Raw genomic sequence first — 20740 nt, 5'->3', positions numbered from 1 at the left:
AAAAACTCAAGGTGTGATTAAACAGTCTTTTTCATATAATCCTCCCTTAAAGGTTTTTTAATTGGAACGTGGCCATCATTAACAGAGCCTGTTCACCAGAAGTCTTTGCTCCAAGTGACGAAAGGAGCCACCCAACTTCTGACTCCTTCATACCAGGCTGATGCCTGCTACTGCCACCTCTCAACAGGGCACTGCTCCATCACACGTCAGTTTTAATAAAGCAAATAACATGATGATAGCTATGTTTATGAGCCTTTGACATCCAGTGGCTTCAGAAGGACCTTATTTTTTCACAGCACAAACAAGAAGCACTGGGGCAGGTCTTCCTGAATGGAAAACTCTCCTATGTACACATGCCCCCCTCTCTGCATCTCCACGCCACCCTCCTTTCCAGTTTCCTGAGATCCCTCAACTGTAGGGCTATTTTCTGGTATCCTGGCCCAGGAACTTGAGGACCACTTGAACTCTTTCTTTCATATGTTCCCTTCCTCTAGTTTGTCACCAAAGCCTTTCACTTCTTGACTGAAGCTACCCCCTTTCATGCCACGGTTCCAGCTTCTGTCTCCGGAGCCTGCTCAAGGACACCCTTGGGCACGCACACCTCCCCTCTGAGATCCCTTCCACAGTCTCTGTCCAGGCATATGTACCTAAAACATTACTCACTTCATGGCATTTCTTTGCTTAATATTTTGTTATGGTTCCCAATTGTCCACTACATCAAAGTGCTAATCCCATAATGGGTTTTCAAACTCTTCTGTAATGTAATTCAATGTATCTCTCAGTCTGGCTTGTTCTTGTAAACTCCAGGACAGCAGTGGGCCTTTCTAGCTGGGGGAAGCGTGATGACCCTTTCAGCCTGCCCCCAGTTCTTGGATTTTAAGCACAGAATGTCCTCCCTGTTCCCCACTGTTGTGTCAAAACAAACAAACAAACAAAAAAAACCCTCTACTCATTCTTAAAGATCCTGCTCAGTCTTACTTCCTCAGGGAGTCTTCTCACACTACTTTACTCCACATAATAATATTCCACCTCTGAAATAGTTAACTCTCAAAGTCCTTAGTTATATGTAACTGCCTGTCCTTCCATCTTTCTCGGTCCCTCATTCTCACTAAACTGGCTCAGAGACCTTGCTGGGATCTGTGGGCTTTATCCTCTCATTACCTTCCCAGTCTACCTGCCTTTTCTCAGCTTGATGCTGTCCCTACTTACCTTATACAGTATGACAGTCTCATCAGTTCAATCGATAGTCCCATCTCCTCTTGACCCTCTGCCTTGCCAACTCCCACACAAGATTAATATGTCATTCCATTTCTTTGGTTTCTTTTCAGTAGCTACAGGTACAAATTTGATGACAATGTATATCAGCTCCTTTAAATTTTCTATATGCATTTATGACTACTTAGTAATTCTCCCCCATTCTTACACAGCTGCCTTTTCCTTTCCTTTACAGATTTTCTTAAGTCCTATTCTTTTCATTCTTAGAAAATGGCCATTATAAGGTACGGTCATGCGCGGTTTCACGATCCCCATGCTCCAACGTGCCTATGCTCCTTTCCAGTCTTCCAGGAAGAGCATTCCTACTCTGTGAGGCTCTTGTTCCCTTCCTCTTCCATCTTTTTTGAATTCTTGTCCAAGCATTGTTCTCCCTCTCCTGGCATCTCTTGTCAACTTGTATAATATGCTCAAACCACCCCCATATTTTCAAATACCCCTTTTTAAAGCTTTGTCTCCTTCTGGATTTGACAAGTAAACTTTTTAAAGACGACACTGGCTGTGCTCACTTTTCCAGTCCAGATTCCCAACCTGAGCGACCTGATGCCTAGCCTCACTGCTTCATGGAAAATGCTCTCCAAAATGTATAAGTGTACATTAGAATACTATTCAACCACTAAAAGGAAGGAAAGCCTGCCATCTGTGACAACAGGGATGGACCTTCAAGACATGATATGAAGTGAAATAAGTCAGACAGACAAAGACAAACACTGTATTATCTCACTTATGAGTGGAATCTAAAAACAAACACACACACAGAAACAGAGATTAGACTTGTGGTTACCAGAGTTATGAGCAGTGAGGGAATTGAGTGACGGTGGTCAAAAAGGTACCAGCTTTGAGTTATGAATAAGTACTGGGGATGTAACATACGACACGATGACTATAGTTAACTCTGCTGTGGAGTATATTTAAAAGTTGCTGGGAAAGTAAATCCTAAAAGTTCTTACCATAAGGGAAAAACATCTTGTATCTATATAAGGTGATGTATGTTAACTAAACTTGTTGTGATAATTATTTTACAATACATGTAAGTCAGGTCATTATGTTGTATACCCTTAACTTATATGGTGCTATAGGTCAACTATATTGCAATAAAACAGAAAAAAAAAAAATGTTCCTGGTCACTCCCTCCTATCTATTAAATCCAATGGCCTCATTTTCATTCTATAGCACCCACAGGTGTTTACCTAAATAACTGTCTCAAAATAATTGTCTTCTTTGCTTTCATGACATTCCTCCCTATTTCCTTCTACCTTCATGATTCCTCCTGAGAATTTTTCACTGATTTCTCTTCCCCCGCCTAGTCTTTTAATATGGGTCTTTAAAAAGTGTTTTTTCCTAGTTTCTCTTCCCTCCTTCTACCAATTTTCTCTAACAGTAATTTCTTCAATTCTCATGGTCTTATCTGATTCCTTGATACTGATGACTCCCAAAGTTTACTTCCACCCTCAGTCTAAGCTTTAGATACGTATTTCCAACAGTCACCAACTTCTGTTGACACCTCAAATAACCTGGGCAAAGGTGGACTCATTGTCTTTACTCTTGGTCCTTCTATGTTTTTTACACTTGTTATTGCTGTGTTTAATTGATCCATTGTGTCCAACTCTCTACAGTCCTGTGAACTGTATGTAGCCCACCAGGCTCCTCTGTCCATGGAATTTTTTAGGCAAGAATACTGGAACAGTTGCCACTTCCTTCTCCAGGGCTTCCCAACCCAGAGATCGAACTAGCATCTCCTGGACTGCAGGCAGATTCTTTACAGCTGAGCCACCAGGGAAGACAAAATGTCAATAGCACTGGTAGGTTGCCAGCTATATTCTGAGCGCTAAAACAAAGATAATTGACAAGTCTATATTCTTAAAGAATTTATGGTTCCTCTCTATAGCTTGGAGTATAAAGCAGGGTGATGAGAAAAAAATACATTTCAATGCCACCTACTTAATAGTTAGAACCTACTACAATCAACTAAAATCCTTCTTGTTTTTACCATTTCAGTGTATGTAATTGTAGATTCAGTAATAACTTGTAGTAGTAACTCTGAGATTAATAACAGTGATGGGGAAATGGTTCCTGGAAATCATCTGCATTTGCAGAATTTGCATTTGTTTGTGAGGAAATAATCCAGTGATGCATTTTATTAAATTAAGAAACATAAAAATGATAATATGACTGCACATGTAACTATAGTCTTTGACTATGTCCTATAAAGTATATTCAAAATCTTTGGGGAATATGGGGAAAGTCACTTTTCAGTGACTTATTCATGTAATTCCACATTTTAAAAACTATAGTCAGAGTTCCCTCATTTGTCCTATTACTTCTTAGTTAGCACATGATTTAGAGTGCCTGAATGGTACTCCTCCCAATAGTAGTCATGCTTTTTAGTTTTCTCAATTAGTATTTATATTTTTGCCTTTATTTACTACTGTAGTATTATCTGAGGCTATATTAGATTACGTATGCTTGACTCCATTGAAGATACTTATTCAACCAAATGATAGAATATTCAGAATGCACTGTGCTAAATACTGTGGGTGAGTAAAGGATATATCAAACTTTAGTCCTACCCTTAGGAGTTTACATTTTGTAGGGAGACAAGAAGTATACGTATCTATAAGGTAAGGTAAATACTAGTAACTTCTTTAAGAAGGTTTCAGATACAATTTTAGCAAGTTTAGAGGAGAGACATTATATTTCTAGCTATGGAAAATCAGGGAAGGTATATATAAAATAGATAATCATAGTTATTTAAATGTAATTGGAAATTCCCAGCTACTGGACCCCAGCAATATCTAGAAGCCTTAGAGGAGGGTCCTGAGTTGCTCTGTCGCCTCCCTTCAGTGAAGTCCAGAGTTTCTCTATGGGGATGGAATGTACCCTGACTGTGCATGCTCTTGGCTTTTTCCTTGCTAACCCTGTTCTGGCTCTGTCAGGTGGGTTCCTAGCCCCTGCATAAAGGGATTTCTGCTCATGATAAATGTGGGTCATCTTGCTTTAATGGTGTCATTCTTGTGACTTTAGACATTCAAGTAGGCTTATGCACTTGGACATGGTAAGCCTGCACTAGATGTTTGCAGATTGAGTGCTGAAGGAAAGGCTGATGAGTTAGAATGAGTGAATGACCAGCAGACAGGAAACAAAATCAACCCAAGAAGATCAGTTGCGTCCTGATTTCAGTATCGAATGTAAATTACCTAAGAGGACTCAGCCTTACTTTCTGAATGCCATTATAGGTGTTTGATAAATGTTTGTTGTACCTGGTGTTCCTCGAAAACCTCAATGTGTGCATTCATATTATAGCATTTACATTGTTAGGGAAAACTCAGTCTCCTTGTAAAAGGGATAATCCTGTTTCACTACTGGATAAATAGATCATTATTCAGTGTTTCCAACCGCTTTCCTAGAAATGACCCCTTTGGGGTTCAAAAATGGAACAAAAGTGATTAGATTTTATAAATGTTATGCCACTTCTTATTACATATAGTATTCATTAAAAAGAAAGTCCCACAAGACCGTTCTGTTTGTCCCACAGGTCTAATACCATAAAATTTCATTCTTACAGCATCTACATTTTGCCATTTGTTTGTCAAAAATGGGGTGGAGGTAAAAGTATTCTTTTTGCCAGTTTATGTGATGCCATAAAGCAGCATTTTTCATTTTTCAACACTTATTAGCTCAGCTCCCCAGCTGTGCAGCACCACGCCCTGGTGTGAAATTGAGAGCGAGAACTCTGACAAGTTTATATTGGCCTAAATTTATAACTTTTCTTTTAGATGGGGGAAGGGTTGTGTGTGTGTGTTTTAAAAAGAACATTATAATTGTGTGATTTTGTATCACAAAACTTCTATTATGTGGAGTAAATAAGCTTATGAGAATGATTTTCAGGGTATCATGTTTGGCTCCCCTAAACAAATATCAACAGCTAGGTAAATAGAGAAAAAGTGAGGTAGGAAGTTAGTTAACTAGTTAATGAACTGATTGACCCATTTAATCTGGGTGTTTTATATCCTGCAAAATATATATATAACCTAGTGCCTTGCATGACAAATATGCTAGAAATTGTGAGCCAGTAGAGAAAAATGTAAGTTCAAACTGTACTTAAATAGTTGAATTTTACTGTGATTATTCCTATAATCACTTCAAAACTATATTTTCCTTGTTTTTTGGAGAGAAATTTCAAAAGGAACAACTTTAAATTGATTTCACAGGTTTGGTATGGTCAGCAGAAAATTGGTTAAAACAATTACTGTAGCATGATGTAGCACATTAAAATGAAATGATTGACGACAAGCTAAAAATTTTAAGATAAACAAACTTAATCCTTGGCTTTTTTTTTTCCTGCTCTCACACACACCCTAACACGTGACGAACAAGGAGGAGATTCTTAAAGCATTTTTAAGATCCATCTTGAGTGAGACAGTACAAGTAAACTCAGATAAAGCTTTTTATATTTATGTTGTGTGAAAGGCTTAAAAATCAACACAAAATCAAGCTTTCAGTCTTCTATGAAATAATACTTTACACTGAGAGGTAGAGTAGAAGAGCCTTTACAAATCCTATACAAGGCTTGAAAAATATGATCATATTCTCCCAGCTATGATTGGTGGTGGCTGGAGTGGGGAGATCCATGCGTTAAGACTTGGATAATGCTCAAGCTGGCACTGATAGTGAATAAGAATGTTTATGTGCAGTCAATCAGAAGCAACTTTAATTGGCTTCATAGCTTAGTTTGCACATGTTTAATGCAAAATAACAATAGGAAATCTTCTAAAATAATTTTAAAAATCCAGGGCCTTCTTCAATGTAGTGAGTCCTTTTAATCCTAAGCCTAATTTTATTCCAGGTGGAAAGCCAGCACACTGGACATTTCAGTTTCAGCAAGCACTTATAAAAGTGACATTAACTTTTATGCCAAGTGAAAAGATTATTGTATGGAAATAAATGAGGCATCTTTAAGAGAACTCACTGAAACCCAAATTCCATCATTTAACACGGCTTCCTTGAAGTACAGGGAAACTGCAACAGCAGGCAGATGGGTCTAGGATGCGACCAGTTACATGGAGAAACCTGTTTTAGAGCAGAGGGAACTGCATCTGGAAAGAGGAAGAAATGGTTTTACATATGTCACTTGGAACTTTGAACAAAAGAAGAAAATAAGAACAACCTCTCAAGTAAAAACCATGTGGCCAAAAGTTATACACTGGTCATCCCAACCAGCCTTTATACACAGACCACATTTTAACTTGGGAAGACACAAAGGACAAGCTAACTTTTAGAAACATCTCAGATCAGAGTTGATTCTTCTTTCTAAATAGAGGAGTGACATGGTCATGTATGTAACAAGGTAGCTCTGGCAACACAGAAATAACTTAAAGGACACTGCTTGGGTAAATTGAAAGAGGCTATAGGGAGAGACTCATTAGGTCCTTTTTAATAGACTAGGGAGAGACAAAGACTACCTGAATTTAGGTAGTGATTTTCAGGATGGAGGTGAGGGCAGATTGGGAAATCATAATGGGTCAGGACTGGGTTACCCACTGGAATTGGAGATGAGGTATAGGATGTAATCTAAAAAATGACTGCCTGCCGGTGTTCTGGTGAAGTTATTCCCAGGTGGTGCTAGTGATAAAGAATCCACCTGCCCATGCAGAACACGCAAGAAACACAGGTTCAATCTCTGGGTTGCGAAGATCCCCTGGAGAAGGTAATGGCAACCCACCCAAGTATTCCTGCCTGGGAAATCTCATGGACAGTGGAGCCTGGCAGGCTACAGTCCATGGGGTCACAAGAGTAAGACAAAACAGCAACTAAACCATTACCACCTAACTTGGCTAAAGTTTTGGAAGAGAAGATTATATATATATACACATATACATATATATATGTCATTATATATTATAATATATAATAATATATATGTATGTGTGTATATATATATATTTAAAAGACTCTGACTTCATTTTGAGAAGTGGTGAATACTAGATAATTTTAAATTAATGAGACACATGGATATGTGAGTAATCCCTGATTTTGTATCACTTAGTATGAGATTTTTTCCCTCTACTTGAGTTCAAATGACAGCCATCACAATGCAACTTCACTGGACTAGGCACAAAATAACCAAAAGGGTTAAATAAGCTTAAGTGAATCAACAGCAAAACAGCCAGGCCAGACAAAAACCTTCTTAGGGATAAAATAAAGCACTTTTTTTCAAACAATGTAGGAGGTAGTCAAGACAGCTGAGCAGAGCAGCCTGGGCTGTAGCCATGTGGCATGTGGTGACATCTTTTGAGGACTGGATTTAGTCAACCACAGGTTAAGAAAGAAAATAATTATAAACAATGACAGCCTTAGAGAACAACAGCCATAGCCACAAATTAAAGTTCTCTCTTCAAAGGACTTCATTTTAAGGTTCAGATCCCTAAATTATTGGCATGATTAGCATAACCCTTGAACATAAAGAGAAACATTTTTTCTAACTTGCGACATGGACCACTATAGAAAAGGGGTGAAAAATACTTGTTTCTTTACAGGACTTGTGTGTCTTTTCTTTCTTCTTTAGATCATGTGAATCTTTGAAATGAAATCCCTAGAGAGGCTTCTTCAATTGATCCTATTGAAAATGCCTTGGAGATCAATGGGACGCAGTTAAGAAATGGCTGCCATTAGGTACAAAGAGTCTGGCTGATGTTTCAATACCACACTCCCTGGTTTTCTTCTTTTCCTTACTCAGAAATGAACAAGCCCCTGAATGATGTGATGAGGGAAGCTTGGTGCTTTGCACAATGTACAGCTTATAAGAAAAACTGCATGTACCTCGTGTTTATGACCAGGGCCATGGGTCAAAATGAAAAATCACGACCTGTGTGAACTGAAGTAATCAAGACATTTCATTTGCAGTATGTTTTTATGTTTTCTGGAAGTTTGTTTTAAGACAAGGAATATATTTATTGATAGTTCAGTCTTTTCTCTGGTCTAACGAATCGCTTAAAGACAATGATGAGATTTGAGTCTGTGTGTGTGTGTGTTGAAGGAAACTCGGAATTTACTTTCTCTAGCTCCATTCTACCAAGTTTTCCCTGAATAAGCAACAAATTGGTGGTAGGTATTACCCCAAGTGGTTTCCAGATGTTAACCATGTGACTGAGCAGAAATGTTCTCTGACTAGAGAGGTAAGTGATGGGAATTGTTAGTATATGTGATGATTTTCATAACCATGAAGCACACTTTTTTGTCTATCAACTCCACCTGCATGATGTAAAAAACTTACATAAATGGGATACTTTTCGTGGAGAAGAGGAAGATTTAAATCTATATAGCATATGTGAATCTTTTTTAAAAACAGGAAATAAACTAACAATGAAAGCTGGTTATTCCTTATCTTTTAAACTTTTTTAGATTTAAAATTTTATGTTTGTGCTCTATAGAAAGGGATATACATTCTTACAGTCTATGTTATGACAAGCCTTTTTGATGTCTTACATCGTCTAGTTAAAATTTGCTGCTAAATTGTTTTCAGCTAACGTTGAACACTGATGTGCTTTATATTTTTTTGTTAAGAAAAATAAATAATTCACACTTTTGCAAGTGGAAGGTATGTACTTTTTTTTGGCTTTCATGAAATTATATTATTATTAAAAGCAAGTGCCAGCTAACTTTATGGGTGGCATTTCTCACAGAGAAGGAAGACATGAATCAATATTTTTATTAGAGTCAACCCACTTGTGTTCATAAACAAAATATTATTAATATTTTTCCATTTAGACTTCCATGCTAGTAAGAAGAATATACAAATTGTTAGAAGAAAGAAATAAACTACCCGGATAAACAGTTTTTCAAAGACCATCACTGTTGCAAATTGAAGCAAGAAGTTGTGATTTTTGCCAGTGAAAGTTCCAAAAGCTAGTGTTTAGTGTTTTTAAAAATGGAAATTATTAAGTAGATTGCTTATTTCTCTCTTGTGCTTTTCCTAATGACACAGCTGTAGTGAATGATATTTGTGAACATCCTTTGTCTATTACACATTCTATAATAATTGCGCAAATATAAAGTAATGGGGAGAATGGGAGAAAAACTTAAACAACAGTTCTATCTCCACATGTGCGGATGCGTGTGCACATGCCCACACACACACACACAAATACACAACTGCAGCCTGCCTTCAAGTGAGAGAATCATTGCACAGGTTTTAGCACAGTGGCAACATTAAATGGAAGCTCTTTATTTTTTGACTTAAAAATTACAGCCATTTATTAAGTCAGAAGTCTAGGCACAGCATGGCTCAGCTAGCTCTTTGCTCTATGATTCAAAAATCAAGGTTTTCTCAAGGTTCTGAGGATAAACCTGCTTTGAAGCTCATTCAGGCTGTGGGGCAGAGTTCAGTTCCACGTGGTTTTAAGACTGAGTTTCCCAGTTTCTTGTCAGCTATTTTCACATTCTGGCGGCTGCCTGCATTCTCTGGCTTACAGTCCCCTGCCTCCAGCTTGAAAGCCAGCAACGGGGAGTCAAGTCATTCTTAAGGTTTGCATCATCCCTTCTGCATCATCCATCCACCGGGTCTTTTGCCTTCCTCGTCTGCTTTCGAAGGCTCCGGTGATCACACAGCAACCAGGCTAGACAAGATCTTTATTTTCATTGATATTTTAGGGCCATGGTGGGGGAGTGGGAAGTGGGAGACAGGAAAGTAAACGGTCGAATGTGCAAATGCGGGGTTTGTGGTGGCCGTGCGTATCAGAGGAGCAGGTAGGTGGGGGCATTTGGGCTCCATAAGGATCAGACAAAGGAAGAGAAGATAGATTTGACATTTGAAGAATGAATGAGGAGGGGAGAGATATCCCTGGCTGAGAGATTAGAAGGGGAAAAGGGAAAGGGGCCCAGCGTGGGCACAGCACATCAGGAGAACTCTTGCTGTTCAATACGATGAAAAGAGTAGGACAGACTGGTTGTCTCCAGGAATAAACAGGGAAATAAATAGAGGGTGTTCCTGAAGAGTGTTTTGAAAACTTCTTTTGTAAAAGCAAACTTTATATTAGATGCAAAAGCACCTTTGAAAGAAAGAATTGTGAGGAATCTTTTTACTATCGAGGCACTGGGAAGAGAAAGATGGAAAAAACCCAATGTGTCTTCCAAAATGTCAAAGAAATAGACACTCATTGAAATACAAATTATACCATATTTAATTTGTCTGATATATATAGACGTGAAGATGTATATCATGCTTTCTTAAAATGAAGCATTCCCATAAAAATGACCTCATTTCCTTGTTCTTGCTATGCTCAGATATGCAAGTATCATCTTCCAGAAAAAGAGTTTTCTAAATAGGGTAACTTGATCTCAAGAGTTTACAGGATAGTCCTTTGGATTGCAGAAAGAAGATATTAAAATTGTTTATATCTTATTTTTATCCCAAACTTTCAGATTTCTACTTTTATTTATGTTGCATATGCATATACTGAATTACTAAATAATATATTATATAACATACATAAATATAAGAGATATGCTAAAATCTTTTTAGTGATAGAGTACATATAATGAAAAAATTCTGGAGACAATCTCTATAGAAGTTAACCATGTTTCTCCTACCAATGAAGCTGGATGATATGGTAGCTAGCGCAAGGTGGACAGTGCTAAGGTTTAGCTGAGGATTTAAGCAGAGGCTTCTCATAAGCCCTGCTTGTTGGGAACAGGATGGATATTGTCAACATTAATCTCATAATTAAACACAGAAGAGTATGGAGCACCTGAGGTCCACACTTTTCTAGGGAGTCGTTTGGTGGATTCAGAAAACCCCCAAAGTGCACTAGGGTGTGTTTGTCTCCCTTTCACTTGAGGTGGCCCATAACTTTAAGCTGAATCACAATCTCTTAAAGGAGACCATGACCATCCCCTCTCCAACATGACCATCAATTTAACAGCCTTGTCACAGGACAACGTCCTATCTTCACAGGCTGGTTGACCTGTACACTCCAATCACATATGCCACATTTTAAGCAACCACCATTCCTGGATTATGGCTCATTCTTTTCCTTGTCCTTATGACCTAGTTCTTCTTTTCACTCAGGTTCATATCTTAGGTTTGCTTTATTCCCACTACAGAATTTCTTGACAAGGCATTTTGTAATTTTTCAAAACATTCTGCTTTCCAAGTGAAGCTGACCGGTCTTAATATTGTGATCCTGGCTTTGGCCTTGTCTGGTTGTCCACATTTCTGGCTCTTCCTGGCTACCGCCAACATGACCAACGTCAGGTATATTTCTACTGGGTTGTCGAGTTTTACCCCTCCTTCATACTTTTTCTTCAAAATATAACTCAATTAAAAGTATAATTCAATTCCAACAAGTAATATTTAGGATTCCATTCTAGGCATCTCAGGAAGATGAGTAATATAGGTCTTGCAAGTAAAATGGGTCTTGCACCTAAGGAAATTATGGTTTAGTAGGTATAAGGGCTGAGAGGAAAAGTATTTAAATTTAGGTTTTGTACCTCAAACCAAATGCACCTTTCACCACACAACACTGACAATTTGGTCTAAATTAGTTGAAATTGTGTGTGGGTTTGTAGATTTTCAACACTGTTTAATAAAAATGTATCTTTTCACATATATTCTTATATTCTCTTAAACTCTGTGAAAGCAAATGAAACAAAATGCATACAAATGAAAATACGTAATGAGTGCCAAATTAACTTTCTGAATAATTACTGCCTTAAACTCCTGTTTCGTCCCTTGCATCTATTTACCTAAATAATGACAGTAGCACATAACACAAAATTTACCTTCTTAACCATTTTTAAGCGTACAGTTCAGAAGTGCTAAGTACAGTCACACTGCTGTGAGATAAATCTTCAGAGCTTTCTCATCTTTTAAATGTGAAATTCTATACACATTAAGGGTTCCCACGTGGCGCTACTGGTAAAGAAGCTGCCTGCCAATGCAGGAGACATAAGAACTGCAAGTTCCATCCCTGGGTTGGGAAGATCCCCTGGAGAAGGAAACGGCACCCCACACCAATAAGCTTGCCTGGAGAATTCCATGGTCAGAGAAGCCTGGCAGGCTATGTCCGTGGGGTCACAAAGAGTCGGACATGACCGAAGCGACTTAGCACAGCACAGCACGCTTAAACAGCAATGCTTCTTTTCTCACTTGCCCTGGCCCCTGGTAACCATCATTATAATCTCTGTTTCTATGAATTTGGCCACTCTAGGTACTTCATACGTGAAATCACAGAGTACGTGTCCCCTCGTACTGGCTTATTTCACTCACCGTAATGTCCTCAAGGTTCTCTCATGTTATAGCATGTAACAGGATTTCTTTCCTTTTTAAGGCTGAAAAATATTCTATTGTACTATATACATTACTTTGTCTTCACTCATCTCTTGATGGACATTTGGGCTGCTTCCATTTCTTGACCATTTTGAATGCTGCTGCTGCTGCTGCTAAGTCGCTTCAGTTGTGTTCAACTCTGTGCGACCCCATAGACGGCAGGCCACCAGGCTCCTCTGTCCAGGGAATTCTCCAGGCAAGAACACTGGAGTGGGTTGCCATTTCCTTCTCCAATGCATGAAAGAGAAAAGTGAAAGTGAAGTCGCTCAGTCGTGTCCAACTCTTAGCGACCACATGGATTGCAGCCTACCAGGCTCCTCCGTCCATGGGATTTTCCAGGCAAGAGTACTGGAGTGGGGTGCCATTGCCTTCTCCATGACCATTTTGAATATTACTACTATAAACATAGGAGTACAACTATCTCTCCAAGACCCTGCTTTCAGTTATTTTTAATATATCTACTTGTATCCATTTTTAACTTATACAAAGAAAAATTTTCCCTTAAAGGCTCACATTTTGCCAGCGTTTTGTTAAAAAATTCTCTGAAAGTATAATTAGACAAAGGAATGGTATTTGCCTTTAGAATATGAATTGAAGAGGATTCTACAGTTTCTGTATATTCTAATAAAATATAGATATGACAATAGAAAATCCATTGTCATACTTTTACATAAATATTTTCCATTGATCAGTGATAGAGATAGATAACTAGAAGTTCACTTCAGAATACATTGCACTTACTTTATAAATTGCAAAGATGGATTGGTATGATCTGATTGTTTTTTTAAAAGATCCTTTAAACCCTTTTTCCTGGTTTTTAGAAACCATCAGGAAGAAAGTAGAGACTAAAGGTACTAAAATCAGCCACACAAGGAAGAAGGAAAATTATATTTGCTGATATTTCTGATATTACTAAACAAAAGTGTGTGCAGTATAATAAAGAGTTTTGAGCCATAATATTAAAAGAATAATTAAATTAATTTATAGAAGTGGCATGTGTCACAAATTTAAATTCCTTCATGATCGTAGAATCACAGAACTTGAGAGTTTACCAAGCCCTACTCCTTGATTTCATAGTTGGAAAAACTGGTCCAAAGAGACTAAATGGCCTGTATAATGTTATATAGCTTGTTACTCCTGAAGTTGGAATATCACTTCAATACTCTGCTCATTGCATGCTATTATGATTACATCTATATTTCATCTGTTCTTAAATGAATGTGGCAGGATATAAACATTCAGACTGTATTAATAGGGAAATTGCTCTTTTTATTTTCCTTTTTTTTTTTTTTCCTGAAAAAATGTACATGTATGGCATGCATCATCTTCCCCCCAGCCCATGGGACAGTCTGAAGACTGAGCCTTCCCTGCCCTCAAGGGAGTAGGATCTGGTTAGGTGTTGCTAATAACTCTTTCTCTGAAACTGAAGAGCCATCAGGATCTGTCATGCAAGAGTAAAGAATGGATGGGAGAGTCCACAGACATTATGAAGATCAATAGAGGGATTCCCAAGAGGAGTATAAGGACTTAGAGGAAGTTGACTAGGAGGTGTCTCCAGAAAGTAGCCTAGAAATATAGAAACTCATCACAGAAAGTGCTCAAAAGGGAGATGATCCCTTTCCTAAAGAAGAGTCATATGGCAATGCAGAGAACACCATTCCAGTGTCCAGTCACATAGACTGACACCTAGCCTATGGTTGAGGCAGAAACTTCCACTGTCCTCGCCCAAGGCCTAGACACTGCTTTGATGTGAATCACTCTGTCAATAATACAGCAGGAGTGATAAGTGCCCATACTTCAGGACTGTATTTAGTCCACATTTGAGTAAGGCATGTATCATCCCCACCATGCTGCCTCAGCCTAGCAGACAATGCCCCTGCTGACCTCCTGGTCTGCAAAGACCCCATGTATGTATGCCATGTATATCTAGCAGGAATAGTGGGGTAAAGTAGGAGGACTCCTCACATCTGTATCCAGAAGCACTGAACTGAAAAAATTTAAGGTCCCTAGAATTGAGAAGATAACTATACTAAAGTTTATAATCTCATATAGCCATTCATTTCTAAAAAGTTCAATTTTATTGTTTAATAAGAATTCAGGACCTTTAAGTGTTTTCTAGTTTTTCTTTCATAAAACATAAGGAGAAAGTATAAAGGAATTTACTTTGCTAACTTACAAAATTTACAAAGTTACCTAATGCTGAGACATTCTGTCCACTATGTATCAGTTATATATGTGTGTGTGCCTGCATGTGTTTCTCTGTCCCTTGGAATAATGCAACAGATAAAAACCAATCAATGGAGAGGGTAAGATTTGATGCTCTAGAATGATGAAAGCAAATATAAAAACTGTCTTGTCTTCATGACTAAAGTGATTCCATTTAACTGTCATCATTTGAAACTACCAAATACACTACTCTAAATGGCTAATATTTCAATTTTTTTTTAAACTAATAAATATGTTCTTAAGGATTTCTAAATATATAGCAGCAAACTAAATTCCAACACTACCATTTATATCTTTAGATCCAAATGGGGCTTAAAACCCTGCAAAAAGGGAGGGTTGGTTATTGTTTTTTTGTTTTTACTTTGTTTTTGCTTTTATTTACCTGTTCTGAGTTTAAACAATGAAGTTACCAAAAGGGTATCAGCAAAAGGCATATAGATTAGCTGAGAGGAAATGAGTAACAACAACAACAAAAAGAAGAGATACGCAAAGAGTAAAAGAGTGTATGAACAAAAATCTCCCAAGGATAACTCTTCCCCCAAATTCAAAAGGGCAAAAGATCCACCATAAAAAGAAGCAAACAACCATCCTGAAACTTAATTACATTTCAAAGTAATGGATGAAAAGACCATGAAAGTTACAAAACAAAGTTACATGAAAGGAACAAAACATTTTTTTTTCAATAGTTGCCTACCAGATGGCATTTTTAAATACAGTAATCTAAAACCTTCTGTTTGTTCTATAAATAAAGATGAAAGGAATAGCAACAATAGCTAAGCATTGAAATCACTGGAAACAAAGGGGTATTTTGATTAGGTCTGGAAAAATCTGGCTTATTCCAATAATGATCCTAAATCTGGGAAGGCTCAAGTTTTAGGTGAAACTCAGAATCCCAGCATTCAGGTACCTGCTTAAACTAATGCTCCTTCAAGATGAACTGATGCTCAGTCAAGGTATATGAGCAAATCAGGAATTAAAACCAGGACATTTGGGGATATCTGAAGAAACACAGGAACTCCTAATCGATTAAGACTCTGAAGAGCTATTGTTAAAATCCCAGAAGCACTTTTTTTTTTTTTTTCTAAAATATAATAGTTGGAACATACTCTAATTTTTGTGAACTCATGTATAAAATGTATGTAACAGTTAAAGTCCTGGACTTTGGAGTCAGGTCGGGAAGATCTTCTGGAGGAAATGGCAACCCACTCCGGTATTCTTGCCTGGAGAATCCCATGGACAGAGGAGCCTGCTGGGCTACAGTCCATGGGGTCGCAAAGAGTTGGACACGACTGAGAGATTTCACTATCTATCTAGAACCAATATATGAATCCAGGCTCTACAAATGACTAGCAGTATGACCTTGAGCCAAGTTCTTTAGCCCTCTGAGCCTCACTGGCCAAAACAGATAGTAATAGTACTCAGTTTTGTTACCAACCAGGTTTTGTGGGCTCCTTAATCAATAGGAACTGATAAGAGGCTGGACAAAAAATTCAGACAAGACTTTATTGGAGTCCCTGCTGCAGCAGAGGGGAGGAAGAACAAGCAACAGGTTTCCTTACTCCCTTGCTTACCTGGGGGAAGGGGGAGGGTCGGTGGTGGTGAACTAGCTCTTTATATATGGAGAGGGTAGGGGTGTGCCCAGGGGTTGGGCTGGAGGCGTGGCTTAACTGGTTTGCCTCCTGCTTTGATAGTGCTATGTACAGGAAGCATATGCAGTCCCCTGCTTTAGCTCCTAGCTCTTCATAAGTGGCAGTTGGTCTTTCGGTATCTTGTTTTCCATAATTTTCCCCAACTGCACATGCACACAGTTATTTTTAGTCCCTTATAGTTTCTTTGTATTAATATTTTGCTGCTGGAGGAGGTATCTATCCAGGTGCAAACACTGCAGCAAAGGGTCCCAGGCCCCAGGTTCCAGCTTGTCTCAGTTTTACAGGAATTTACTTATTGTCGTAAGTGCTTCACACTTAGTAAGTCCCAATGAATTTCAGGAGTTTATTACTATTATTAGCAACAATAATCATCATAATTATGTTTCTGATTTTTCTTGTCATTTCAAAAGCATAGGGGTAGGGCACAGCAAAGTTTTTCAGGCAGTAAATGGAGTTCTAAGAGTAGAACTCAAAGCCTTACCTGGCATATATCCAGTGGTCTCTTCTATAACACCACCCTTTTCTCACCTGGCTCTTGAAAGTTATTCAGAATTCAAGTGGGGAAAGCAGTTCTAGAGACAGAAGCAATTTCTGAGAATTGGCTATCAGAGCTCTGTCCATCCCAGCCTGTCCTCCTTAATTACTTTGTTCTCAGTATTCTCTGCTGAAGATCTAGAGACTTGAGAAATGACTCAGCTTCTTTTTGATCTGCTTAACTAATGGCATTTAGGGCCATTCCCATGGACAGCATTGGTATAACACTGTGATAGCTTAGAGCTTATCTTGGCATCTGATCCATGAAGACAAGCAGTTTAGTCAACTGAGAGTAACAAAATTACCTTGAGCAAATAAAAGTGCCAGTTGCTTAAATATGGTGCAGTCTACAATGAATGGAAGGCTAGTGTTTAAGGGCACTTAAAAGTTCTACAGTTTCTTGTTGAATTTTACAGGAGGCAGGAGCCACCTGCAGGGGCTGCATATGCGCCTACTCAGTCATGTTTGACTGTGTGGGTCCTGGACCGTAGGCCGCCAGGATCCTCTGTCCATGGGATTTCCCAGGCAAGAATACTGGAGTGGGTTGCCATTTCCTACTTCAGGGGATCTTCCCGACACAGGGATTGAACCTATGTCTCTTGAGTCTCCTGCTTTGCAGGCAGATTCCTTACCCCTGGCACCTCCTGGGAAGCCCCTACTGGGGCTGTAGCCATCAGTATTAAAAGATCTCTACTGTTAGGCCTTGATATAGAAAGCTTTTAAGCTTTTTTTTTTTGGGTATTTTAAAAACTGTAATAAAATCTACACAACAAAATATTTACCATTTTTAAGTGATAAGTTTCAGTGTCATTAAATACAATACATTCACCATGTAGTATAACCATCACCACTATTTCCAGAAATTTTTCATCATTCCAAACAAAAACTCTGTACCCATTAAACAATATCTTCTCATTCCCTGCTCCCCTGAGCCCTTGGTAACCACTACTCTACTCGTCTTGATGAATCTGGCTATTTCAGATACTCACATAGGGCTTCCCAGGTGGCCCAGTGGTAAATCATAACACCTATATGTCTCCAAATGAAAAAGCAACCTTGAGTTTTAGGACTGCAGTTGAAAAATCCTACAGCAAATAAGTATATCCATTAGCCTTACCAAAGGAGTCACCTGTATGACACCAGTCTTAGCAAATCCAAACCCTCAGTACAGCCTAACTGGCCTCAGAATTCACCCAGAGGCAGTTCTGTGCAACCCCGCTGCGCAAGCGCGTCTCCAGGCGCGCCCCTTGCGCGCCTACGTGCGCGTGCCCGCAGGACGGCGTAGGGGCGGGGCCCGCGCAGCTCTGGTCCAGGCGGCAGTCATGGCGGCCCCGTCGGGCTCAGCACGCCTGCGACGCTGCATGGTTTCGCCGGCTGGGAGGCACAGCGCCTCGCTGATCTTTCTGCATGGCTCAGGTGGATTACAGTTTTCCGTCCAGGTTACTGCAGCATGGGGAATGCCCCCTTCTTCGGTTCCCCCAGTGTTGCCCTCGTGGAGGCACGCGTGACTTTGCCTCCTTGCTAACCCGCGCGGATGTGGACCCAGGGGCTGGTAACCTGTCCACAGCTGTATCCGCTTGTCTTCCTTTTTCTTGTCTTGCGGCCACTGCCCCGCGGTCCTCGCTTCTGGCCTTTGTGCCCCGTCATTTGGCCAGCCGTCTGTTCAGATTCTCCATTGCAGCCCTTGGCCACACACATCCTTACCTGTCACCCCCGCCCCTTCCCTTCCCCCAAGTTTAAACAGAGCAAGTTAGATACGTTTTCTCCTAGATACAGATACATTATCTAGTACTTTTCAGTCAGCTATTAGTGATTTGAGTTTTAGCCGCAGTGGATTAGTACTCCCTTCTGTGAGGCACTGTGCCACTGCTTAAATGCACCCCCCCCGCCCCCATTTCGCCTTCCCCTTCCTTCCTTCTCCTCTTTACCCCTCTTGTCATTCAGTCCCCAAAATAAAGCGGAGCCCCAGGGGCAGGTTCTCCTTCCACTGCCTGCCTTTCATAAAGGTACTCAAATTCTGTATAGCGTTTCTTACTCTCACCGGTAGTTACTCCTGTCTTCCCCGCTTCCCTTCTTTCTCTTTCTCAAGAGATTGAAACTCTTGTTTGAATTTTTGCATCCCTAGTGCGGCTTCGGGTAAGTTTTTGGGGAATGTTTTTTAAAGAAATGAAACGCAGCCTGTGTCCTCAGGGGGCCCCACCGAAAGGTAAAAACAATTCATTTAGTTTGACTCAGCAGTGGGAGAGCCCAAGATGGCATGATTTACTGCCAAGTGAATTTTAAGGGGGGAAAAAAATGGTTAGGCGTTATCAAAACTTTTGGAAGATGAAGAGCTTGTTAGGTTTGACAGAGGAATGGTCTTTGAGCCAAGACTTGTGTAGGCTTAAAGAGGACAGTGATTGGAGGTGGAGGGGATTGCAAAGGTACGGGATGGAAACCTGGAAATACTCTCATTTTAAAAATGAGTCTTGGTAGATTGAATAGTTTGCCCAAGGTTACTTGGCTATTACTATCAGTGGTGGTAGAATTGGAATTTGAACCCAGATCTCTGAGTCCAAAATCAGTGCTCTGGAGAAGTAAAGTGAAAAAATTGTGATCTAGTGTATATCATTTTGGAAATAGAGAAGAAAAGGGCCAAAGATATTTAAAGGAAAACACTTGGCTGATGAAATATACTTAGAAGATGAGAGGCCTAAGATGACAGCGATGCCTATATAACTCAGAGACTAATACTATGTGGGGCTGCAAGGGTGTTTATAAACACCCAGAAATTCCCCAGTGCTACAGTCCTTTTAACAAATAAATTATTTCACAATATCTTTAGGAAAAACTCTTGAGACTTTTCTTTGTTTCCACCTGGACCACTGTGCTTAATGTTACTTTCCTTACTCCTTTCAGGTTCAAATTACTGACATTTTTAAATTTGTGACTGTATGTATCTGAAACCCAGACTTATACCTGCAATTTTTTTTTCCCCTTTGTTCTTTCAACAAAGAGTTTATCCAAAGAATCCTGCCACTTATGCAAGTATAATGCAATTCCTATGTATTTGGTGCTCCAAGTTACTGGGAATATGATTTTACATTAGACAATGATAAATGTGGTTGTGTTACAGTGTATGCTTGACTTCTGTTTGATACAAATGTGGCAAACCAGTTTTAACAATTTCTATACTCTTAGAATCAGGTGCTGGCTTTTTAAGGATTGGCCTTTGTGAATGGATGGATCCATGCTCTTTTGTAGCATTTAGTTTTGCTTTTCAAGGTAGAAAAGTGTTTAGAGGCAGATTTTTTTTTTTAATCTTAAAAACTTGAGGTTCTCTTATACGATATGACAACCATAGAACATCATGTGGGAATGTGTTATATATAGCCAACTTAATTTGAGCATTTCCAGTTACTACAATACCAATACCTTCTTTTAAGATGATGAAAGCATGATAACTTAATTAGCTTTATTCACTTCTCAGGTTAGATTAATTCGCACTGTTATATGCTTCACCTAATTTAATGTCTGTAGGCCCAAACCCTATATGACTTGCTTTCTCCCCGTATAGTAAGTCTTAGTGAATTGACTGAGTTGGCTCTTACTGAAGTCACCAGTAACCTCTGTGTTGCTAAATATAATGGGGATTTTTCAAGTCATCCTTTTATTTAAACTGTCAGCAGCATTCAGCTTTCTTCTTGAAACCCTCCTGGTTCTTTCTGCTGCTGTTTGCTCTTTGTGGCTTATT

The 20740-nt window shown here is 39.2% G+C and overlaps 1 protein-coding gene and 1 long non-coding RNA gene across 2 annotated transcripts in view; one reads left to right on the top strand and one right to left on the bottom strand.

Annotated features, from left to right (window-relative positions):
* The window catches only part of LOC112585116, a 199616-nt gene extending 181307 nt beyond the window's left edge, over positions 1-18309 (bottom strand). The window contains exons 1-2 of the long non-coding RNA XR_003109513.3: positions 18125-18309; positions 16955-17045 (exon numbers count right to left, since the gene is read on the bottom strand). This is a non-coding gene — a long non-coding RNA (uncharacterized LOC112585116). The remainder of the gene's footprint in view (positions 1-16954; positions 17046-18124) is intronic.
* The window catches only part of LYPLAL1 (lysophospholipase like 1), a 29675-nt gene continuing 27203 nt past the window's right edge, over positions 18269-20740 (top strand). Inside the window, exon 1 of the mRNA XM_006063750.3 lies at positions 18269-18423. Within this exon, the coding sequence (XP_006063812.1) occupies positions 18330-18423 (94 nt within the window). The 5' untranslated portion in view covers positions 18269-18329. The remainder of the gene's footprint in view (positions 18424-20740) is intronic.

This window comes from Bubalus bubalis, chromosome 5 (genome assembly GCF_019923935.1).
Source record: "Bubalus bubalis isolate 160015118507 breed Murrah chromosome 5, NDDB_SH_1, whole genome shotgun sequence".
Classification (NCBI taxonomy): Eukaryota; Metazoa; Chordata; class Mammalia; order Artiodactyla; family Bovidae; genus Bubalus; species Bubalus bubalis.
Note: the sequence above shows the minus strand (reverse complement) of the source record. Positions and strands in the feature narration are given on the sequence as shown.